Source organism: Urocampus carinirostris, chromosome 1, assembly GCF_059441175.1.
Source record: "Urocampus carinirostris isolate Australia breed hairy pipefish chromosome 1, RoL_Ucar_1.0, whole genome shotgun sequence".
Taxonomy (NCBI): domain Eukaryota; kingdom Metazoa; phylum Chordata; class Actinopteri; order Syngnathiformes; family Syngnathidae; genus Urocampus; species Urocampus carinirostris.
The window spans coordinates 30,521,192-30,547,338 of NC_142349.1; the positions used below are offsets into that span (position 1 = coordinate 30,521,192).

Consider the following 26,147-nt stretch of genomic DNA (forward strand, 5'->3'; position numbering starts at 1 on the left):
GCAGTTATTTTCATTTTTATATTTGTTTCAGTCCCCTCAAAATTGTTTGCGCACTCATACACATTTTTGTTATTGCTGTCACAACGAACTGAGCTGATAAACACGGTCACTTCTGGTGTTCTCGAAATTGGTGACATATTTCTAGCTTTTGTAAGTACATCATTTGTTTCAATCCCCCAAAATGTTGCATACAGTCTTTGAGAAAATCATTAAAAATAAGAAAAATGAAAACGGGGGGAGTAGACTGAAGAATAACTCTAACACTATTCAGACGAATTGTTTTACTTGTATTATGTATAGCAAGTTATAAATAATTAAGCCACACCATGTTGAACAATCGAACCAGTCAGAGACAAAACTCAAGTAACGCCAACAAAAAATAACTATAATGTAATGTATAAAAAAGGACACAAGCATCTTATTCTGAAAGGAGCAGAACGATCCTTAAAGAAAAGAGTACCCGAGATTTCTATCAGTCAAGTAGTCCAATACTATCATCAAAAGGACTTATTTTAAAACGTCAAGGAATAATACAATTAATACAACGACCAACGCACAGAGAAAACCCTGTAGAGGGCAGCAAAGATTGAAATACGTGCTGTATGTTCTGCCCGTGCTAATCACGGGACGAGCAAATTTGGTGATCGAGAATACACTATTATTATTATTATTATTATTATTATTCTTATTATTATTCTTATTATTATTATTATTATTATTATTATTATTATTAGTAGTAGTAGTAGTAGTAGTTTTTATTTTTTTATTATTATCATTATTATTATTATTAATTTTATTTTTTATTATTCATTTTCTAATCAGCGTTTTGCATTGCTTATCAACTTTGAAAGGAATTGGTAGACAAATAAATATTTCGACAAAAAAATCTAATCTTAAATGAATACCTGTTATTATCATATTTATAAGCTTTCTATTTGTTTGCATAGGAGTACATCAATAAAAGAAGGCACAAAGACGAGCCATTGCATTAAATGTTTTTATGAGGTCTGCAGAAAGTAATTTGGGCTAACATGCGTCTCTGAGGAACAATTTGTTTAATAACTATCCAAAATACCTGGAATAGCACTTAGTTGGATTCGAAAGTAGAGCAGTGTTTCTCAACTGGTATGGTGATAATATCTTTTTCCTGTTCAGTCAATATGCCGCATCCCAATTGAGTTTGAGAGGGACCACATCTCATTTTCTCTTGATTTGGATGTTTTCAAGACAAGTCAAGTCATTTTTATTTGTATAGCCCTAAATCACGAAGAGTCTCAAAGGGCTTCACAGATTATTACACTATATTACACAGACTATTTTTCAGCCGACGAGAAGAGTAGGTTATTCATATGCTATGGAGTAGAAGTAAGTTTTAAGCTTAGATTTAAACATTTCCACTGAGGTTGCAGATCGGATCTCAGGGGGAAGAACATTCCACAGCACCGGTGCCCGGATGGAGAACGCTCTCGAACCAGCAGAACACTTCTTTGCTCTTGGGATCACCAGAAGACCAGCACTCTCAGATCGTAGGCTTCGGACCGGGACATAGGGGGAAATCAGATCTGAAAGATAAGAGGGAGCAAGGCCATGTATGATTTTGTATAATACTAAGAGAACCTTGAAATCACATCAAAGGCTAACTGGGAGCCAACGCAGGTTAGCCGAAATCAGTGTTATGTGATCGTACTTTTTTGTCCTAGTTAAAAGCCTCGCTGCGGATTTTTGTACCAGCTGGAGAGACTTGATTCTAGACTTCGGGAGACCAGAGAGTAGTGCATTACAGTAATCGAGACGGGAGGTAACAAACGCATGAACTATACTTTCAGCATCTGACTGAGACAGTATTGAACGGATTTTAGCAATGTTACGAAGATGGAAGAATGCGGTTCTAGTAATTTTCTTTACATGCGTTTCAAAGGATAGATCAGGGTCAAATATGACACCTACATTTTTAACTGAGTCACTCTGTGTGATGTGACATTTGTCAATGTTCACAGCAGTTTTTGAGAATAAGTCACGGCATTTAGATGGACCAATGACTAACATTTTGGTCTTATCAGAGTTAAGACGCAAGAAATTGAGTGACATCCACTCTTTTATTTCAATGAGGCAGGCCTCCAAATTTCCACAGTTTCTTTTGGGGGCGCCATTAGCTCAGGAGGTAGAGCGCTTGTCTTGGGATCAAGACATCGCATGTCCGATCCCTGGCTCTTCCGTGTTACATGTCGAAGTGTCCTTGGACACTGAATCCCTGATGCCCCCAATAAGCAGGTAGGTGCCTTGCATGGTGTGTGAGTGTGTGTGAATGGGTGAGTGTGAAGTATTGACTTGATATGAGGAAGTTGAAGTGGAAAACAGTAACAGTATGTGTGTCTGATGGTACGGTAAATGGTTTAAACATGTTATTTTTCCAGCTGCCCTACCAGTACATATGTTGGCCTGGAGAAAGATGGGTGTAACCAGGCAGTACTCTCTCAGGACACACCACAGGAAAGGGTGCCCCAAGGACCCTAGTGGTTAAGGGATCCAACCAACCGACCGACCAACCGACCAACCGACCAACCGACCAACCGACCAACCGACCAACCGACCAACCACCAACCACCCAACCAACATACCAACCAACCAACCAACATCTTTATTATTTACATCATTAATTAATTATACACAATTGTTAAATATTCTGACTATGAACTTCTTTTAGCATGTGGCTATTTTTAAAGCAGTTTTAGGGCGTCGCTTATATGCAATGCAAGTATATATATATATATATATATATATATATATATATATATATATATATATATATATATATATATATATATATATATATATATATATATATATATATATATATATATATATATATATATATATATACAGTGCTTAAGGAAGTTTTGGTGGTCATTAAGTTTTCTTGAAAATGAAAAGTAAAATCTCTTCTAGTATCACTGCTTTTAACTGTTCAACCCTTTTATTTGATACATTTAAGAAGTGGAAACCCTTTCTTAATTTGGGGTCCCAGCCTGTCATTAAGGTGGAATGGTGCGTCCTCAAGTCATACCAGTATAGAACCACTAAAACAAAGGACTGTACCCATTATTTCTTGCAGGTCCCCAAACCACAAGTCAAACCATACTGGTAGAGCTTCGTCTCCCAATGCCCTGCAACTATCAGACTTACCTTGTGATTCGAGTCATGTTTATTTGTAAAAAAAGTATCAAGGGACTGTATAGACCAACCGTTACAACATACCCTGATCTGAAATCTATGAGCAAAATGAAGAAACCTTAAGAAGGGGCCGCACATAAGGCAATCCTCCTTTATGTGTGGAGTTTGTATGTGAGTGAGCAGAGCACAAAGTAAAGATGGCTGGTGCAGTCTCTACCGTGGTTGTGGTTCAACAACCCCAAGTTGTAAAGCATGCAGATGAAGAAGCAAATGACTATGAAATATTCATTGAGTTCGGAGAGGCAGCACAGCTTGTAAAAGAGGATGAAATATAAGGGTCAGGGGCATTCATCTCATGCAGAGTGTCATCACTCTCCCTGGTATGTGCCATCTAAAATAAACATCTCTTTGCTGTTACTTGCATGCATGGCCCCATCAACTCTACATTGGCCTTGTGTTATTATTAGCATAAGCTCTGCTGTTATTTTCATCACCTCAGGGCAAATCTGGATGCCATTTTCATTATCAATTGTAGTGGACATTGTGTATAGTAAGGAGTCCTCTGCAATTACCACTTTCTACTGCCATGACAACAGCCTGAGTCACCTCAGGCATTGCAACACCAATCTTTAGTCGTGACCATTTTCTGCCAAGTATCGGAAAAAGACAGACGTGTTTTCACAACCCTGCATGTGATGCTTCCATGGTGTTCTTGTCAAATAATGATACAACTCAAAAAAGTCCTACTTGCACTAGGCAGAAATACATAAGAAAATACATATATCACCAACAAAATAATAGACAATGCTTATCATTATTATTTTAGCTAATTTCCAAAAAGGTACAATACAGTTTCTGATATATTCTGTGTGATACAGAGTTGAATAATGGTTTGCGCAGTTGTTTTCTCACACTTCTGACTGTCATTGCTTGAATCTTTGTTCCGCTTTGAATATTCTCCATGTTTCCTCCTAGCTCTATTTGTTATTCACACCTGTCAACCTCAGCAAAACGTTACCCTCATTATTGATTAAAATTGATTAGGAAATAAAAAACATCACCAACACAAGGGGGCACCTATTTACTCACACAGACTATGTGGAAAGAAAAGAAAGATCAGTTGTGTAAACAAGTTTATTTCATTTACCAATAAACAAAACTAACAATTATTAAGCACATTCCTAGTTCTTTTCCTAGTTGCAAGTCAAGTAACATTTATTTGGATAGCCTTCAATCACAAAATGTCTCAAATGTACTGCACAGGTTACAGTTACACCATCCCTGTCACGAGGGAGACCGGACCAGAACGGAGGCAGGAGGCAGGAAGGGAGAACTCATTTGCGTTGACAATCATAACTTTTATTTAACAAAATAAAAGTCGTCCAAAACTCAGAGACAAAAAAGAGCAAAAACATTCTTACACTCAGAATGGGCAAGTACAGGTTTCCTCCGACTCAAACTAAACAGGACAGGGCATAACAAAACGGAAAATGTGTAATGAGCCAACACCCGCGATACCCACAACCCAACCTTAAGTAGCACACATGCAAATTAGCTGATTTACTACAGCCGGTGCCCAGGGGGCGGGGCCAGCCGGTCGCCATGGCGACCATGCTGGACACGACAGAGCACCCCCTTTAAGGAACAGCTCCAGAGGTCCCAAAAAAAGAAAAATTATTACATCGCACCCCGGAATGGTTCGACGCTCTCCATTGGGGCAACCCCGCTCCCTCCTCCGAACACGCAGGAACGGGGAGAGGCAGGCAGGCGCCATCGGCGTCGGACGGATCGGACTCGGCGCTTGGCAGGGGGGGTCGGACAGGCGATCGGCAGCGGAGTCGGAATGGGTCGACGCTCTCGATTGGGGCAACCCCGCTCCCTCCTCCGAACACGCAGGAACGGGGAGAGGCAGGCGCCATCGGCGTCGGACGACCGGACTCGGCAGGCAAACAGGAGAGTCGAATTAGAACAGGCAAAACCAGACAGGAGAGTCGAATCAGAACAGGCAAAAAGGACAGGCAGAATCAGGACAGGCAGAATCAGGACAGGCAGAACCGGCAAACAGGACAGAATCAGAACCGGCAAACAGGACAGAATCAGAACAGGCAAACAGGACAGGTGAACAAGGGAGTCGGACAGGCGGAATCAGGAGATTCGGAATCAGGACAGGCGGAATCAGGAGAGTCGGAATCAGGACAGGCAAAACAGGCGAGTCGGAATCAGGACAGGCAAAACAGGAGAGTCGGAATCAGAAAAGGCAAAACAGGAGAGTCGGAATCAGAACAGGCAGAATCAGAACAGGCAGAATCAGGGCAGGCAGGGGAGTCGGACTGGCAGGCAGGGGAGTCGGACTGGCAGGCAGCGGAGTCGGACTGGCTGACAGCGGAGTCGGACTGGCAGGCAGCGGAGTCGGACTGGCACGCAGCGGAGTCGGACTGGCACGCAGCGGAGTTGGAGTCGGACTGGCAGGAAGCGGAGTCGGAGTCGGACTGGGAGGCAGCGGAGTCGGACTGGCAGGCAACGGAGTCAGACTGGCAGGCAGCGGAGTCGGACTGGCAGGCAGCGGAGTCGGACTGGCAGGCAGCGGAGTCAGACAGGTAGGCAGGGGAGTCGAACAGGCAGGCAGGGGAGTCGAACAGACAGGCAGGAGAGTCGAACAGGCAGGCAGGAGAGTTGAACAGGCAGGCAGGAGAGTCGAACAGGCAGGCGTCACATCTTCCCGGGGCAATACCCAAAACCCCCCCGCACCCCGGAATGGGTCGACGCTCTCGATTGGGGCAACCCCGCTCCCTCCTCCAAACAAGCAGGAACGAGGAGAGGCAGGCGCCATCGGCGTCGGACGGATCGGACTCGGCGCTCGGCAGGGGGGGTCGGACAGGCAGGCACGGGAGTCGGATGGGATCGTCCGCTGAGTTCATTTCTTGGCTGGCTCATTCTGTCACGAGGGAGACCGGACCAGAACGGAGGCAGGAGGCAGGAAGGGAGAACTCATTTGCGTTGACAATCATAACTTTTATTTAACAAAATAAAAGTCGTCCAAAACTCCGGGACAAAACAGAACAAAAACATTCTTACACTCAGAATGGGCAAGTACAGGTTTCCTCCGACTCAAACTTAACAGGACAGGGCATAACAGAACGGAAAATGTGTAATAAGCCAACACCCGCAATACCCACAACCCAACCTTAAGTAGCACACATGCAAATTAGCTGATTTACTACAGCCGGTGCCCAGGGGGCAGGGCCAGCCGGTCGCCATGGCAACCATGCTGGACACGACAATCCCACTGATCTTAAACCAACATGCGGGCAAGAAAAAACTCAAAACCTCATTATGAGGAAAATAAGAAACCTTGGGAAGGGGCCTCACATGTGGTAATACCCCTTCCAGAATGACCAGGGGTCCAATAGATTTAGCATTTGGTGACAAAACGTAAAACATAGTGAACATCAAAGAACAAAAATAATGATAAATAAAAACATAGATAATATGTAAGAAATGTTCAGAAAGTGCATGACAGCAATGACTCAGCTTCCCATCTCTGCTGGCTGGTTGATGAATACGTTGACATGCTTCAGGTGTAGACGCTGGTCCTCAGACTCATTTTGATTCATCCTTCTCTTTCGTATCGCCACCAGCCATGCAGTCGGAAAAAGACAGGAAAACAAAAGTATGAGGTGGGCATCAATCATAAGCTCATAAAAATAAGTCAGTTCTTAAGTCTAGATCTAAAAACTTCCATTGAGTTTGCAGATCTTATCTCCAGAGGTAGAGCATTCCACAGCACCAGGGCCCGGCTGGAGAATGTTCTCGACCTTTCAGACTTCTTCTTGGCTCCTGAAGTCACAAGCGGACCAGCGTTTTCCGAGCGGAGGCTCCGTGTAGGAAAACAGGGGGATATCAAATCAGAGACATAAGAGGGCGCATGTCCATGTAAACATTTGTATGTTAGTAAGAGAACCTTAAAGTCACATCTTAAGTGGTCCGGGAGCCACTGCAAGTTAGTGAATGTAGGAGTGATATGGTCGAACATTCTTGTCTTAGTCAATAGGCTTGCTGCTGCATTTTGAACGAGCTGCAAACATTTGATGCAATACATTGGGAGACCAGAAAGCAATACATTACGGTAATCAAGCCGAGAAGTAATAAACCCATGATTAATAAATTCAGTATTTGTTTTTGACAGCATCTAATGAATCTTCACAATACTAGCGTGGCGGAAAAAAGCTATTTTAGTGATATCTTTTTAACATGTAACTGAATTGACAGGTTAGGATCAAATATAACACGTAGAATTTTGACAGAGTGATATTACATTTGTCGAGGCTCAGAGCAGTGTTGAGTGCACTTAAATTAATGTTGTAATAATACACAGTTCTGCAGAAATTCAAGGACCACATTGTTCTACATATGGTTTTACTCTGTAACAGAAACTTTAACAATTTAGTTTAATTTGCTACCAAGATGTCAGAGTATCAGTACCTCTTGTCTTCCCTAACGCTATAACATTTTTGTATGCTACCAGTGACAAAGACAATCTGGACGGGATGAGATTAATCTAACACAAAATAAAAAAGAAACAAGTTAAAAATAATATATTTTTTTTACCCGTACTAAAAACGTTGTTCGGCGCACACAATTGATCAAAAATTAGATGAAAGGGGTGAAAACATGAATTGACAGGTATGTAATTTATTGTTTTTATTTCTAGTAAAAAACCCTATGTGTGAATTTCACCATGATGTTTTTCTTTTAATAAATTTCATTGGCCACCTCCCAATTCGAGTTGTCCTCGCCCACTTTCACTCAAAGTCATTTTGGATTATGTCTGCTCACTTGTGACTTAGAATGAGCATGGATGGAATAAATCTCTTTTAATCACAAAATGCTGGAAATAGCAACAAAACACAACAACGATCATTTATTTATGTTTCTGTGTTAATATAAAGCATGTAAAAATATTTGAAAATGAAAGAAAGTAATTTTAATGATTTAAGTTACAATAAGGGTAGCATGGTGTGTGAATGATAGCACGTCTGCCTAACATTTTATGCCTGTGTAGATTTTTATCAAGGCACTCCGGTTTCTTGACAAATTCCAAAAACATTAGCGGCTCCAAATAGCCCCCAGGACTGAATGTGTGACTGAGTGTCTCTGCAAGGCTGTTGGTGATGCTCGTAGTTATTTCCCAAAAGCTTAATTTTCCCTTTTTGTTGTCTCTGTAGAAGAAAACGAAGGAGGATGGCCCTAGTGTTCACGGTTCAGAAAACACGCTTGAGTTTGGGCTCAAACTATGGCTATGTGGAGTGGTCTAAAAACTACTGAGATGAGATGTTCAGCACCCAAGGAATCAATTTATCATTTATCGACTAATCAATCGTTGCTCAAAAACGTGATGACGCGCACCCAAATTTTGAGTTCTGTATTGGATTAAAAAATAAACAGTATACAAGATGAAATAAGGTATAGGCAAAAAATAAGGTAACTTTTTTATCCATCTGCATGGCTCAGTACTAAATGACCCACGGCCCGGTACTGGTCCGCAGCCCGATGGTAGCGGACCACCAGGGTTGGGTAGGGTTACGTTAACTGGATTACTTTCAATTACTTTTGGAAATATGCTTGAAACTAAATATGAATAAAATTACAATTTTTTTTTTGCAGGCTTGGGGAATAACGGAGTACAATTAACGGCAAAAATGATGTTGGCAAGCCGTTTGGATTTATTTTAATTTAGTTTCTGTCGCATTTTATGCTAGTTTTGCCGGAGATCAAAGAGATCAAAGCCAGGAGAGAAAGCTTACCACGTGTTGTGAGTCATAATTTTATTCATATTTAGTTTATTTTGTCTTTTATTAGCATATTTGGTATTGGAGTAATCCAAAAGTAATTTAAAGTACTCCAATTAAAGTAACCCTACCCAACCCTGCAGACCACTGGTTTATTGCATCACAACCTCATTTTTGTGGGTGCACATTCAGAACCGGACAGCTCTAGTCCGTTTCACGCCCCGCCCACTACCCAAGAAAAAAAGACCACACACAGTCGTTGGTTTACGCGACACCTCAGGTGGTCTGTTATTTTCCTCTGGTGGTTGGGAACTTCAAAAACATTTTCTTCTTTCTTTTTTTTTATCGTCAGATTGTCGAGTAACCCCGTTGCTCGTTGAGTTACAGTTGACTCTTGTCTCTGAGGTTGGAGGATGTGCACAATGAAAAGTGTGCAATTGATATTTCGTGTGTCATCGCTGAGGAGGATCTCTTTCATTCTGCGAGGCTGTCGGTGATGCTCGTAGCACTTTCCCAAGCACTTAATTCTCCTCCTCGTTGTCTCTGTAGAAGAAAACGAAGGAGGATGGCTCTCCTGATCGTGCTTCTGCAAACAGGCTTGGTTTGGGGCTCACATTATGGATACGTGGAGTGGTCCGAAAACGACCGAGAGGAGAACCCTTCCGTGTTCAGCACCCAAGACAACAACCGGGAGCCGACCTATTCTCACTTGCCGCCCGCTACTGAGCGCACGGTTGTCGCGCACAAAATCGAGGAGGACCTGCCGAGGGTGGTTACCGCTTTCCTCCATAGCGGAGACTCTTTTGCGCTCAGCCAAGTGAATTGCTCGCGGAGATACGAATTGAGCAGCCTGCGAGGCGGCCTGCACGTCGCCTCTCACTATTCGCTGCACGGCATCCTAGATACTATGGCGCACGCCACCAACTTTTTGAACATGATCCTGCAAGCCAACAGGTCCGTAGACGACCCAATGCATAAGGACCTTCACTGGTATCACGCCCTGGTCCGGAGTCTGCTCGAGGGGGACCCCAAAATCCACCGAGCAGTCGTCAGCCTCCGCAGGGAGGCTCCGAGCCCGCACGTCTTTCTGCAGGCGACAAAAAGTCAGAAGGAGGTGGTCTTGATGCAGGAGCGGCATCTGAAGAGCAGGGGCCCCGAGTATGACTGGTTGAACGAGTTTGGGGACGGAAAGAGAGCCCACAGAAGGAGAGCGGGCCTCAAGACTGGAGTTTACCTCCTGAACAAGAATCAAATCAAGTGGTCTGCACCTTATCTGGAGTGTGAAAACGGGGCATTTGTGCCCTTTTGGCTCCTCACCCTTTCAGCTGGGTTTTATGGTCTCAAGAGAGACTCTGCACTCGAGTTCAGGTGAGATTTGAAAAAAAAAAAAACAACAAAAAAAAAACATTGTGGTACCGAGTATGCTGTCGAGCAGGGCTGGGCAACTTTTTGGAGTCCCGTAAGGTTTTAAAATTGGCCAATGGGCCGTTCCTGGAGACTTATCCAATTGTTCTCGTTTAGAAATATATGTACATGCAAACATTTTCAAGTTATATTTCTATTAATTTTCCTTTTTATTAGATTAGTTTCATCAAAATAATTTCGAAACAATTATACAATTAAAGTAAAACAATGTATTAGCTCACTGTTTTAAAGGAGCTGTACAGGATTTAGAACTTACTCTCTCCTGCAATCTCCTGGCTTGTGTCATCATTGCAGCCTGAGTCAGCTCACTCATGTTGCGCGTGCGAGTACGTGCATTTCTTAAATGCACTCGAATTAATTCTTCTCATCTATCTCTGTGTTTTGGTCCACGATTGGATTCTATTTGAGGCAGTTTATTTTCTTATTTTCTCATTTTCAAGCTACACTTACAAATAGAAATTTAAAAAAAATCTGTTGGGAAGAGCATGACGTCACTCTCCAGAACTACGTCAATCCCCCATTCCTCGAACCTAAAGTGTGCCACCCCAAACAGCTCTGCTAAAAGTATGATGAAAGCAGATAAGTGAAGTGGGAAATAATGTATAAAGCTCTTTGAACTCAGTTGGGCATTGTTAACACACACTTAATAGAGAAATGTGAGGTCCTTTCTCAAAGTTTCTCTTTTTTCCTCACACTGAGGTTTTGAGTTGTTCCTTGCCCGCATGCTGGTTTAAGATCAGGTAATTGTGCAATTGTGTAATTGTAATCCTGTGCAGTCCTTTGAGACATTTTTGTGATTAAGGGCTATATAAAAAAATGTGACTTGACTTGACTTGACTAGAAAATATCTATTATTATCCATTATCTGCTCCGCTTATCCTCAGTAGAGTCGCGGGGGGGCTGGAGCCCATCCCAGCTATCTTCGGACAGTGGGCAGGGGACACCCTGAACTGGTTCCCAGCCAGTTGCAGGGCACACAGGGACAGACAACTCACTCGCTCATTCATACCTAGGGACAATTTGAACCGGCCAATTAACCCGAAAGAGAAAGAGAAAATAGTTAATGGTCAATTTTTCCAGGACACTTCAAACGATGCCTCCCACTTTTAAACATTTAATTTGATATTTAGTTTTGTCGTATTACTTAAGTTTCATTAATCTAGCATTACTGTAGAAGGATTTTTGTAGTATTTCTGTAGTAGTATTTTTGTAGTATTTCTTTAGTAGGATTTTTGTAGTATTTCTATAGTGGGGTTCTTATATCATTTCTATAGCAGGATTTTTGTATGATTTCTGTCGTAGTATTTTTGTGGTATCTCTGCAAAATGTTTGTAGAATGACTGTACTTGACTTTTTGTAGTATTTTGTTCGCAATACTTATGTAGTAGTTTTTGTATATTATTGTATTATTATGGTAGTATTTTGTAGTATTTCCATAGTACTGTTTTTGTAGTGTTTCTGTTGTAGGATCTTTGTAGTCTTTGTATAGTGGGGTTCTTGTATTAATTGTATAGCAGGATTTTTGTATTATTTCTGTAGTAGTATTTTTGCGGTATGTCTGCAAAATGTTTGTAGAATTACTGTCCTTGACTTTTTGTAGTATTTTGGTCGTAGTACTCATGTGGTAGTTTTTCTGTACTATTGTGTTATAGTAGCGTCATGAAACGGACCGGAAAGCAGGAAGTCGGAACTCATATGCGTGGACAATCTGTCACTTTAATTAAGGAAAGAAAAGTTGTCCAACACATAAACAGACCGATAACAAAACAAAACAGGTTCAAAGGCAATCAAAATTACAAATTAGGCATTACTCAGATCAAATGGGCATGAACAGGGTCTCAACGAGGGTTAAACAATGGTGTGGCCACGGGCAGTCCCAAACGGAGCGTTTAAGTTCTCCCAAAGCAATCAGTCCAATGCGTCTCAGCCGGTGTCAAGGGGCGGGGCCAGCTGGGCGCCATGACAACCGTGCAGGGCATGACAGATCTCCCCCTTCAAGGGACAGCTCCTGAGGTCCCAAAAGAAAACAAATACCTCGCCCCCCAGAATGGGTCGACACTCCCGATGAGGGCAACCCCACTCCCTCTTCCGAAAACGCAGGAACGGGGAGATGCAGGAGCGGAAGGTGGACGAATCAGAGCGGCGAGCTGATGAGTCGGACTGGCGGTAGACGGAGTTGAACTGGCAATCGGCGGAGTAGGACTGGCGGTCGGCGGAGTCGGGCTGGCGGTTGGCGGAGTCGGGCTGGCGATCGTCGAAGTCGGACTGGCAAGCAGGGGAGTCGGACAGGCAAGCAGGGGAGTCAGACAGGCAAGCAAGGAAGTCAGACAGGCAAGCAGTGGGGTCAGACAGGCAAGCACGGGAGTCAGACAGGCAAGCAGGGGAGTCAGACTGACAGGTGGGCATGGAAGGTCGGCCAACAGGCGCGGCGTTGAGGCCGACAGGCGCGGCGCTGAAGCCGACAGGAACCTTGGACAGCTCGTTGCCGATAGGAGCTCATTCAGCAGAAGAGACAAGGACTCAGTCCGCTGAGCTAATTGCTCCATCTGGCGTTGCATGCGTTGAGCTTGCTCGGACTGCAACTGAAGGGCGGCGACCTCAGTGGGCGATTGCCAAATGGCGTCCTCCAGCTTTCCCCAAATTGTGTTGGGATAGTTCGCTGAGTTCACATCGTATGGCTGGACCATTCTGTCACGAAACGGACCGGGAAGCAGGAAATCGGAACTCATATGCGTAGACGATCTGTCACCTTAATTTAGGAAAGAAAAGTTGTCCAACACACAAACGGACCAAAAATAAAACAAAACAGGTTCAAAGGCAATCAAAATTACAAACTAGGCATTACTCAGATCAAACGGGCATGAACAGGGTTTCAACGAGGGTTAAACATTGTCTGGCCACGGGCAGTCCCAAAAGGAGCGTATAAGTACTCCAAAAGCAATCAGTCCAATGCGTCTCAGCCGATGTCAAGGGGCGGGGCCAGCTGGGCACCATGACAACCGTGCAGGATATGACAAGTAGTAGTATTTGTAGTATTTTGTAGGATTTTTGTAGTATTTTGCTCTTTTCAGATTGAGAATAAAAAATACTGGATTTCCGTTTTTGAGCACCAAATTTCATATTTAGTCTTGTAGTAGTTTTTTTGTATTTGTGTGGTAGTATTTTTTATAGTACACACAAAGAGATTATGGGGACAGAGCTGGTAGCAAAGAAACATTTTATATTATATTCACTGTCCTTATATTTTGACCATTTTAATGGGGTGGGCCAAAAAACACTGCCGGGATGCTCGTGGCCCACGGGCCATAGTTTGATCACCCCTGATGTTGAGGCTAATCCAGCTAGACTACCTAAAAAATGAAAGAGGGGGGCACACAATTCACACAGGGGTTTAATTGGACAGGTTTATGGAGCAACTATTCTGCCATATGTACAGTATAAATAAATGTATAAATCAATAAATACCTACAAATATATACCATATAAACAATGAACACATGAATAAATCATGTCATACCTAAATATATGAACAAAATGCAATTTAATTATATATTCATGTATTTTATCATGTACTTCGTCATTTATTTATTTCAGTGTTTACTTAGCCTTTTATTTTGTCGTGTATTTTGTTGTGTGAATCCACATTTATTTTGAGTTTTCCTGTATTTTGTGACAAATAAATGTACAGTAATTCAAACGAGGGTGAGGGTCAAACTGGCTACACCTTTCACCTATTGGTCGATCGGTTTAGTAGCCGATTCGTTGGTCACCGATCAACCAAGAGTTGAAAAGCGTAGCTAACTGGACAACCTCCTCATTCGAATAACGTTTGTTATAATGTTTAAAAATACACAACAAAATATACTGCAAAATAAATGACAAAATAAATGCATAAAATAAAAGAAGAAATTGCATCTATGTCATATATTTGCATATTACGTGACTCATATAATGTATAGCATACATAAGCCGTGCTCATTTATTTATAACGTTATTTCTACAAATGGCAGGATATGTCCATCATATGAATTAAGACAAAGTAGAAAACCCCTCCATGATTTCTAAGTGGCAGAAAGAGCAAAATAGCAGTGTTCAAATACTTATTTTCTTCACTTTATATGATATCATTATAAGTTTAAAATCTTGTACAAACTTTTTTTCATAATATTTTCTTTGGGTATCTCGAGTCACTCAACAGAGTTTAAAATGTAATTTCCTTGTTCTGTAATGTTCCTTTGTGGGGTAAAGTTTGGTTTTCTGAAGTTGGTTTTGAGTTTGTCTTCCCTGCAAGGCAAAAAAATATATAAAGGGTGGGCACTTCGGCTTCAACATACGGTACTCCTTTTAGGCACATGTTTATTCATGGTATTATTGTATGGTTTAGTTTAGTCAAGTCAAGTCATGTTTATTTGTATAGCCCTTAATCACAAAGAGTCTCAAAGGGCTGCACAGACCACAGATTATTGCAAACCACAGACTATTATTACACCATCCCCTGATCTAAAACCTACATGAGGGCAAATTATACAAAGATATTGTCAACATATAATATATGTTATTCATATGCTATAATATAAAAGTGTGTTTTAAGCTTAGATTTCAACAGTTCCACTGAGGTTGCAGATCGAATCTCAGGGGGAAGAGCATACCACGAAAGGAGAACGCTCTCAATCCTGCGGATATCTTCTTGTCTCTTGGGATCACTAGTAGACCAGCGCTTTCAAAGCAAAGGCTCCGGACCGGAACATAGGGGGAAATTAAATCTGAAAGATATGAGGGAGCAAGTCCATGCATGATTTTGTATACTACAAGCAGAACCTTAAAATCACATCTTAAGCAAACACGGAGCCAATGCAGGTTAGTTAAAATCGGGGTAATGTGATCAAACTTTCTTGTCTTTGTTAAAAGCCTCGCTGCAGCATTTTGTACCAGTTGAAGGCTCTTGATTTTGGACTTCGGGAGACCGGAGACTACTGCATTACAGTAATCGAGACGGGAGGTAACAAACACATGAATTATAATCTCCGCATTCGATTGAGACAGCATAGGGCAGATTTTAGCAATGTTGCGAAGATGGAAAAAAGCTGTTCTAGTAAAATTCCTAGCTGTTTTTTTGTGTAAATATTTTGTTGTTGTTTCCTTTTGTTAATTAGTGTTTTCTGTGCTGTGCCCCCCTCCCACCAAAAAAATACAATAAAAAATAAAGAATAAATAACTCATTTATTTGAATGACAATCATCAGTTCCCTTACTGGTATCAATTCATGTAACTGTTATAGTTTGTGCAATTCCTTTCCCCCTCCCAGTGTTTTGATTGGCTACACTTTCCAATGTTGAAGGTAATGCAAGGAAAGTGCTTTTTTCCTTCTCATGTTTAATTGAGCTGAAAATGTTTAGCTGCTTCCCTCAGTCATCCCAGCAGTGTGGTGATGCTTCTAAATATAGAATGTCTGGTCAGAAAATCCCTGGCCTTTCTTGATTTTTTTGTAAAATCCCTCTGTCTTCTTCAGTTTTTGAATAGCTTCCAAAAAAAATCACAATCCATTAAGATGGTCTGACAGAGCAAGACGTTGAAGTAGCTGTCATATCTCACTGCTTTCGCCCTTAGTTGAGTTTTGCCTTTCTCACACACCCAAAGACTGATCTATTCTCATTCCTTCAGTTTGAGGACTAAGGACTATAGAAGTGGCTGTACCGAAATCCTCTCTCCGTGGTTATTTGTTCCACTTCCCTGCAGGCAGATGGAGACAGCGGGTGTCAGGATTATCCACAGAAACACAAAAAAGAAAAGAAGAGGGCAACTTCTAAAAGTGTGACACCAGGGACTTACTTTGTACACAACGACGCATTGGGGCACCAGTGCAATCATAAGACTTTAAGATTTCAAGTTCACATTTAACATATGCTGGCATTTTAGAGAAATAGCTCTAAAATGCTTTGGGACTTTTGAATGTATTACAATTATTGGCTGCTTTAGTTTGGCAAAGACAAAATCTAACTTTTAGATAGGTGCTTATGAAAAGTGTTGCTATTTCCTTTTATTTACTGTATTGATGGAAATAGTTATCCTTTATCCCTCTTGTTTATCTTTTAAATAAGCGCACTCCACTAGGAAAATTGCTTTGAAGGAAAAAGAAAAAAAACTTTCCTTGCACGGTAAATAAAGCTGGTATATTTGACCCAGACTGTCAGACAGGACGAAAGGAAGACTGAGATCACTTGCGCTCGTTTCTTGGTTTTATTGAAAGGAAGGAAATGACAAGGTGGGATTCTTCGATCCGTTGGTTGGCGGATTGACGGAATTTGATAGGCAGGTGAAGGCTTGGCGGGAATGGTCGCGGACAGGCGTAATCGTAGTGTTCGGAAAATAGTTCAGGAGTCAGACGGGCAGGGCAGATTTACAGAAACGGGTCGGCAACGAAGATCAATCAGAAGAGTACAGGGAGCAGGCAAAGAGTCAGAGGTACGGGCTTACTGAGCTGAAGGCAACAGGTAGCGTGAGTACAATCCAACAAAGTGTAACTGGAAGCTGGGGATTTAAATATACAGGGTGCGCCAATCAGCTGTCCTGGCTGTTGGCGCCAAATCCTGAACACAGGTGTTCCCGATCCGGGTGATTGTGACACCAGACAAAACGTAAACTGGTTATTATTATGGCATCCCACTGAGAGCTGTGTCTAATACATTGGCTCCTTTTTCTTTCTCATAGATAAAACATTTAAGACATGCAGCTATCCTGAAGTTATATAAATTATGCACTATAATATAGATAGATAGATAGATAGATAGATAGATACTTTGTTCATCCCCGAAGGGAAATTCACATTTCCAGCAGCATCCCTGAGCTGAGAACAAAATAACACGGGAGCTGCTGGAGTGGCTGCCATTCGTGACGGCGCCGGAAGAAAAGATTCAATTTGAATCATGTACAAACAAACAATTGAATCATGTACAAACAAACAAACAAACAAAATATTCATGTTTCAATAAGTGGAGTGTTAATAAAATGAGGGGAAAATAATTTCTGATACTGATATAACCAGGTAAAACTAATTTTAAGTTACCTGTCCAAATGAATGTTGTGCCATCTCACCTTTCCCACTCTCTCTCCTCTCACCTTTCCCACTCTCTCTCCTGCAGTTGACTTGCTGCTGCTCGCTCCTGAAACTAATACTTACCTCTTTGTGTATTGTGCAGTCCCTTCTCAAGTTTCTTCATCTTCCGGACTTTCAATTGCCAATTCCCAAGATTCTTTTAGTCGATGAATGGGATTTCTTTAAGACATTTTTGATTTCCTCCTCTTTATTTAAACATTGAATTACTGGACTGATGGAAAAGTACTGCACAAAACAACAGAATATTCTATAATATAAAACAATTTAAAAAAAAAATCAAAGTGTTTGTCAATTAACTTGGCAACAATTCATACAAATGTATGCTGTACACCTGCAAACATGCAAAATACTTTTTGCTACCACCTCATCCAAAGATCGGATTGTACTTGGACTTACAGTATACTTAACAAAAAGAGCAATACATTTTTTGTTATTTGTAGCAATCTTTATCAACAATATGTGTATATACATATACATATATATATCTAGAAAATATAAACCCACCTTTCAAAATGCTGTCAATAATTTTTTTTTTTTTTTGTTAAATATTTGAATACGATTAACAGTCCCGATATGAAAATTATATATATATTCACGATTAAGAATCTGCTCTTTATGTAGAGTTAAACATGTCATTATTATTTTTAATATATGATTTTTTAATTTTATCTACTTGTTTACTATTTTTTCTCTGTACTTTTGCAGCACTTTATGTTCCCTCGAAAAGTGTTAACTTTGATTGATACCAGCTCAGTAGCCTAGATGGTAAGGCGCCCGCTAATATGTACATTTGCATGATGTTGTGAGGTTTGAATTCATGAGCACTGTTTCTCACATGGGGTAACATGTACTTCTTAGGGTAGTTAAGAAACATCCGAATTTCTGTGAAATTTTAAAATAAACTTAAAACCAACCATTCATATTGAAAGTTGGGTGCGCCTTTTAAAGTTTCCTTAGAAATGTTGTGAGTGAAATATGTTCTCTAGGAAGTATGTGTTAATAATGTCGGACTGAGTTCAAAGAGCTCTTATGCTTTATTTTCCGCTGTGCCAATCTGCTTTTATCTCACTTTTAGCAAAGCTGTTCAGGGCCGACGACATGGGAGGGGGGAAATCCTGGAGAGTGACGTCATGATTGTCTCCGCAGGTTTTTCTTTTGTTTCTATCTGTTAGTGTAGCATGAGAATGGTGAAAGTAGGAAAATACCTGCTTCAAGTAGAGTCCAAACGACAACCCAAAACCCCAAATATGATGAAAAAAGAAGAATTCACTTGGGGGCGTCGAAGAAATGCGAGTACATGCACGTGCATCATGAACACTGAGTCTGCGATGACAAAAAGATCCAAATACCGTACAGCTCCTTTGAAATAATTTAAAAGTAATTCAAATTAATGTCATTATTTCAAAGACATATACTGTAAAGTATGATTACTGGACATGAATTGAGCGTTATAATCATAATGATATTCTTTTTATAATAAGTTATTATATTCCAGACATGGGACCAAGTCACACATGTGCAAGTCTCAAGTAAGTCTCAAGTCTTCACCTTCAAGTCCCAAGTAAGTCCCAAGTATTTTTTTCTTGGGCAAGTCAAGTCACAAGTCAAGTCCCGAGTCTTAGATTGCCAAGTCCAAGTCAAGTCACAAGTCATAAAAACAGCGACTCGAGTCGACTCGAGTCCAAGTCACTAAGTCTCAAGTCCCCATGTCTGTTATATTCCTTCAAGATCAGTCTGAGCGTTTGTGATGTCATCTTTATTTGAAAGGATTCTAAAATGGTTGCCAATGAAAAATACAAGTGGAAAATGCATGACTTATATTGTCAAAACCCCAAAAAATGTTCAGTTTGGACTAATAGACCTGACCCAAGTTAGACGATGTGGTAACCTTGTGTGTTATTTCTCTTTGGCAGGGGTGTTGTTCGTGTGGATGTGAACTTGCAGGATGTGGATATTGACCAATGTTCTGACAGTGGCTGGTTTGCTGGGACACATCGCTGCAATCTCACCACTATGGAAGTAAGTGCTGGACACCTATAGCCATCATTTTCAATGTTCCTTGTTAAAAATAAAGAGTTTATTGTAACTTTTTTTCCACCAGGGCTAATTTAACATGTTAATGATTGTTTTTATGCATTTGAGGAGTAAACCTGTAGTTGTAAGTGAGTCAGCCATTGACGAATATCCACATATGTAAATGTGTGGGAGCACATGAATGTGTACCTTCATGTAGGTGTGAAAAAGTGTTTCATCATGTGAAATTGTGATGCATGGGGGTAAACTTCCCTGACCTTAATGGGGTACTGTAGTTGTTCATGTCTATCTCATGTAGTTAGCTATGTGATGTATATATAGTACATGCAGTGTAATGGACTGGTTTAAATAATGCACAGCGCTCTTTGTCTCCCTGCTTGCTTTTGGTCCTTATTTTTTATTTGGTTTGATCTGGACAGCAATATATCTGACTTGTTGAACCGATCTGCATTCAAAGTGAAACAGGGATGTGAAACTCAATTTGGTTCTGGGGCCTGATCCGTACTTTCTGTTCTCGGGTGGACCAGATCAGTAAAATACGTCAACCCTGAATTTTTAGCTTTGTTTTCATATTGAATCATTCGGCCAATATTAGTAACCTACCCTATGTAGAAGAATAACAAATGGCAATGGTTCTTTTCTAAACACAACACATTTATTCACAAACAATGGGGGAAATGATTTTATTATGTTTGGCATCAAATGTGTTAACTGGTTTATATTAACTGTTGAGTCAATGCAGTTTTACGACTGAACCAACTTACCACGCTCAATACTGCCCTTTAGTGGCCGGACGGAGAATTTAATCACAGAATCATGACTTTTGATAGAAAGTACCACGAGACACTTCCTTTTTTTACATACTCATAAATGTATGGCAGGGCCCAATAAAATATACTTCGTGCCATGTTTTGCCTACCTGGACTAAAATGCACAGTTCCTTTTGGATTGACCAGATACATAGGATGGTTTTCTCATTTTTGCATTTGTCGAAATCTCTGGGTTTTTATTAGATTTATAAGAACTGATGATGATCCTCTGTTCTAGCAACACATTTCGAAGGGAGGCGGTGATTCAGTGATTCATTGGCTTCTTAGTCATCACTGTTGTTAAATCCTTTTTTGAGTATGAGTGTAGGAGGTGAGATTCAAGACTTTGCCAGAAGCGTACTGATTCAAATTCTATTCCAAAGCAGAGATGTCTTTTTTTTTTTTATCAGATAATTCTTGTCTTGATTAAAACCCTAATTCTGCTTCGCCTATTCCATCCTGTAGGGGGGACCGGGTACAATTGTAACACATTTTGATTTCTCTCTCCCCATTTTACAATCTTATATCTCAGTCCTCTCAAACTTTTATACATAGTATCCCATTTTGTCTTTGAGGAGTAGACACCAATGGTAGGGTTCTAAGTAGCTCCAAAAGTCTGTGACAGTCTCTCAAACAGAGGGACACACTGTGTTAGAACTGTACCCAGTACCAGGTACGGTCGTAACACTGCTAGTGGACAGTTGTAACGGTGTGAGTTATTATTAGTCAAATCAAGTCAAGTCACTTTTATTTGTGTAGCCCTTAATCACAAAGAGTCTCAAAGGGCTGCACAGACCACAGATTATTGCAGACCACAGACTATTATTACACATCCCCTGATCTAAAACCTACATGACGGAAAGGAAAAACTCAAAAACCTCCACATGAGTAAAATGGAGAATTATTTAATAGAATTAAATGACAAGAAGAGTATAGAACAGAACAAAGTGCTTGTGTCAGATATGAAGCATTTTTGGCGATTGTATAAGCCAGGAACTGGTGTGCAACCTTCGTGGGCAAAATGCTTGCAATTAATCTACTACCCACTTTTCTTTTTTCTTCTTTTCTTTCTTTCTTTTTTTTCTTCTTTCTTTCTTTCTTTCTTTCTTTCTTTCTTTCTTTCTTTCTTTCTTTCTTTCTTTCTTTCTTTCTTTCTTTCTTTCTTTCTTTCTTTCTTTCTTTCTTTCTTTCTTTCTTTCTTTCTTTCTTTCTCTCTCTCTTTCTTTCTTTCTTTCTTCCTTTCTTTGTTCGTTATGTTACCATACCTAATCCTTGTTAACCTATATTTTTAATACATATATTTATATTTTCCTTATCAGTCTTATCCCTGACTGCCAGACACACCAGAATTTCTGAAGATTACCCAGAAGGGTTGGTATACAAACACATTGTCCACTTAGTATTCCTATGTTCTATTTGTCAGTTATGCAAGCAAGCATAGGTTGTTAAAATATACTTCTATAAAGGGACTGAATTGTTCTACATTAAAGGAAGTGACACAAATAAATTAATTGTCCTGTCAACGCTAATATTTTCCTTTACTTAAAATTATAGAAAAAAAGGCACTGTGTGAAATTACATCCCTAGGCCCAGCACTAAAAATAAATCCTCTTTATCATACTGCCCCAATGCATTTTCAGTTTCACATTCACGCTTGCAGTGGTGTTCCAAAGGTGTGGATTTGCTCATTATCGTGGAGGTTCTGTGTTATCTTGCTGTAATCACTTTTTCTCAAAACAAGTTAACAGCCTGCCTTTGCTACACATTAGGATACTGTTTAATGTCAGGGGGTGGAAAAAATGAGGAAGTTAACAGGGAAAATGCTGGCGAAACATTGGTTAATTAAAACTTGGGTTCTTACAAGTGCTTAAAATCCTTGAAAAATGCTTAAATTTAGTGTTGTATTTTCAAGGATTGAAATGGTCTTAAACTTTAGGCGAAGTGCTTGTAAATGCTTGAACTTGTTGCCATGTTGACAATGATCTCTGGCGGCTTCCCTTTTCAATTGCATTTCTTCTCTTGTGATTAGCAGCAGCCCATTCGGTTATATAGCATTGTCCTATTAAGCGTCATTGCCCCCTATTGGTGGCACCCAGGAGGATAGTTGCATGCTACCCCTAACCAGGGCACTATACAATGTGTTTAAGTGCAAGAATTACATATCAGTCATGGACATCAAGGTAGCGTTTCCCAGTTGTAGATTTCAATGCGAGGACCTTCCTGCAACTGAAAATGTAAGCTACGTATCACAATCATTTTACCCAGCACCTGTATGGGGAGAGATTTATCTCATAAGTATTTATACATGTATTGTTCAGATCCACAAATGAATTTGCGATTTACTCAAAATCTAAAAATCATATGTCTTGATAAATACACATGCAAGATTAAAGATCACATATGTAAATCATTATTTTAATGGTACTGAAGAATTTGAAAAATCTGCTTGGAAAGTCCTTAAAAGTGCTTGAATTTGGCCATGAAAAGGTTTGCGAACCCTGCGATACAATTTCAGAGCCAAGCAAAACAACAACAGAAAACCATCTTGGAGAAAATAGGTTGATCGAGGGCCTTGTAATTCAGATTTTTCTTTCCCCTACCTAACCCACCAACAGAAAGATAACAAAAACTTTCAGTTCAGGGCTTTTTTTTTCTTCTTTTTCATAGCTTCCTTGAAGAGACCTTGTAAAAGTTAATGTTCTCCCTTTTGTTATTTTAAACGGGGTCTCATGGCTTATTTTAAGATGTGTATTAACAATGTCACAATTTCAAGACCTTTTTTTCTAAGATTGAGTCTTTTTAATACTGGTGCTACTGATTTTTTATTTTATTTTAGAATTTTTGCTTTACGCATGTCTTGCATGGGAGGTAGGAAGATTGTCTGTTATTGATATTTTCATTAAATTTATATTGAAATGATCAATATTCTAAATTCCATAAATGAACTGCGGGTATGCCATAATGGCCTTAATGCACAAAACTGTGAAAAAAAATTTGTGACTTACTTATTTATATACTTAAATATATACCTTGTGGATCCTATTGGAGTTTTCATGTTCACATTATCAAACCTGTAGCTAGTTTTCTACGCACTATGTTCCCATTTTTATTATTTTATTTCTATTTTTTGCCATTTATCTAGATAGTCTTCTTTTCAAACTTTTTTTAGACACTTTACCCTAGAGTGCCATGTCATATCTTTGCACAAAATGTTTAATAACATTGATATCAATGAAAGTAAATACTTTCCTCATTCTAATTCCAATTCCAATTCCTAATTCTAATTCCAATTCCCATTTGTAACTACTTACATAGTTAGTATGCAATAATGGCCACACTGTAAGGCCATTATTACAATATTATTTTAAAATCCAGTATTTTTTGTCATGTGTTCCAAAAATTCATTAGATGTTGGTAAGGCCATTAGTGAATGCAAAATCAGTACCAGGTTACTATCGCATAGAAAATGGTTTCATTAATTATTCGCTCACTAGGGCTTGTTCCAACAAACTCTTAATGTGGTATCAATACTAATCAATTGGTGATTTAAAAAAAAGTCTAATAACTGGTAAGTACAACTATTGTTTGGCAAATGTAACAGTTTTCAGCCTTTTTATCGAAAACCAAAAATTGACAGTAACACCTTTTTTCGCATTTTCTTATGGCTTGTAAATCATTTTCTAATGATATTCAATTCAATACACAACTATAAGAATGTTATTACATCCAAAATACTTCACTTTTTTATTTTCCCATTTGGATTTGCCTTCCTACGCAAAAAGCAACTTCCAAAGTGATCATTTTTTTGTCTTAAAAAAAATTAGAACTTCATCTCGAACCATATGTGTCAACGAGAGCTTATCTTTTTTAAAGAATGATGAATTTAAATTTGGATGAGTTAAGAACACAGCTTAATGTGATGCTCCTGGCAATGAGAAATTAATGTAAAAAGGCTGTATCACAATTTAAACTGCAGGGTTTGAAGCTGGGGAAGTCTTTGAATGTATTGCCTAAAACTCTGTTTGATCTTCTCTGCTGATTCATGGTACTCTTCCTATTTTTGTTAGGCCCTCAAACTTTTAAACTGTGCTGTATGAAGCAGTAAGTACTGTTCCTTCTACTGTCTGTCCCTCACGCCTCTTTCAGAGATGAAATACCCAATCCATCACAGGAATGTTTTATCTTTTTGCTTGTCTTCAAGTATTTTTGTGGATTTCTTCTATTGGGAAATGCCCATAATGTGTAACAATGAGAGACCTCATCAGACCTTTCTTGATTTGGAATATAGATTTATTTGAGACCCTGTTCTTGGAGAGCTACAGCATGGGAACATAGTTTACATTGTGCACATTTGTCAGTACTGTAAATCACAAATTGTATATTACTCAAATTTTTTTGGCCGACTGGTGTCATAAAATCAATGTAATGTAAACTGGGCCCTTGTCAACAGCTTTGCTAATTAGAAGTATTAGTTTTCACTTATTCTTGTACACAGTATGAATACTTTACTTGCCTTTTTTAGTAATATATAAAATTATACCTCAAATTAAGGTTTTTTTCCTGATGTTGCAGATGTTTGCTAATTTTCAGTATTATTGATAAGTTTGCAGTTTAGTTTAAACTCGAAATAAGGAGAGAAGACATACATTTTAAACTTGCAAGGAAAACAGTAGAGGACTGTACTCAAACAATTGAGATGCTGTTCTAAAGGTCCTGTCCCGAGCCCTTTCTTTTGATTAGATATCCCAGGTTAAAGGGTGTAGAAAACAAATGGCAACATAATCGGCCAATAGTGACAATGATGAAAACGGTGCATAATTTAAAATAACAAACAGCATTGCCGATAATACCTAAACAGAAGCAAGCAGAGTCAACATTACAATTTTATTTTATTGTAAAAATAGAATAAAATATCCCTGAAATCCCCAGGAACCAGAACAGCATCAGAACCCAATCGCGTGACGTTCTCACACAAGCCTTTATTTGACGGGAAATGGGGAGTCATGCACGTTAGGCAGCCGGCCTGGCGTGGAAAGGCCGGAAGCCAGAGACCGACGAGATCGATAACGAATTAGGATAACAAAAATAAACGGGAGAAACTAGACGGGAAAAAAACTGGAGAAACTAACAAACAGGACAAAAACAGACTGAAACAAAACTGTAACCCGAAATCAAACAAGACAAAAATAAACGCAAACCACACCGGACTTGAAATACCAACAGCGAGTTAGAACCCACGTCTTGTGGGGCAGAAGTTCGTTTGTTGGGCTGACCCCCGGAGCAAGAGAGCGCTGAGCTTTATATAGACAGAAATCCGATCTCTCAACGAGCCGCAGCTGGCGCCCCACGGGCGGGGCCAATTGGGCACCATGGCAACCGTGACACACACAGGTGGGGCCAATTGGGCGCCATGGTAACCATGACAGAAATAAGCTACATCTTCAGAAATAGCAGATGGTAAATCATTTTGTGTCATTTTAGGTTTTTTTTCGGGAGAAATATTATATTTCTGATCTTGGTACACATTTGTATGATGAAAATAAACTTCCATCTGCCATTTCCAAACAGTTTTTTGTTTGTTCAAGATTTCAATCGTCCTTAAATGTTTTTTAAGATTATTGTTAAATAATTTGAAACATAACCGTTCTTAAATATGTTAATATTACTGTAAATGTAGCCCTATAAGACCTTTTATGATTAAAGGTTATACAATTAGGGCAGCACAGCGGGGCGGTGGTTAGCGTGTGTGCGGCACAGTTCTGAGGTCATGGGTTCAAATCCAGCTACCAACCTTCCTGTGCGGAG

General features: G+C 39.9%; 1 protein-coding gene across 1 annotated transcript in view; it reads left to right on the plus strand.

Moving 5' to 3' along the window:
• The first annotated feature begins 9,216 nt into the window (after positions 1 to 9,216).
• Positions 9,217 to 26,147, plus strand: part of gpr158b (G protein-coupled receptor 158b) — a 73,469-nt gene continuing 56,538 nt past the window's right edge. The window contains exons 1-2 of the mRNA XM_088334714.1: positions 9,217 to 10,328; positions 19,413 to 19,518. Of these exons, the coding sequence (XP_088190840.1) occupies positions 9,457 to 10,328; positions 19,413 to 19,518 (978 nt within the window). The 5' untranslated portion in view covers positions 9,217 to 9,456. The remainder of the gene's footprint in view (positions 10,329 to 19,412; positions 19,519 to 26,147) is intronic.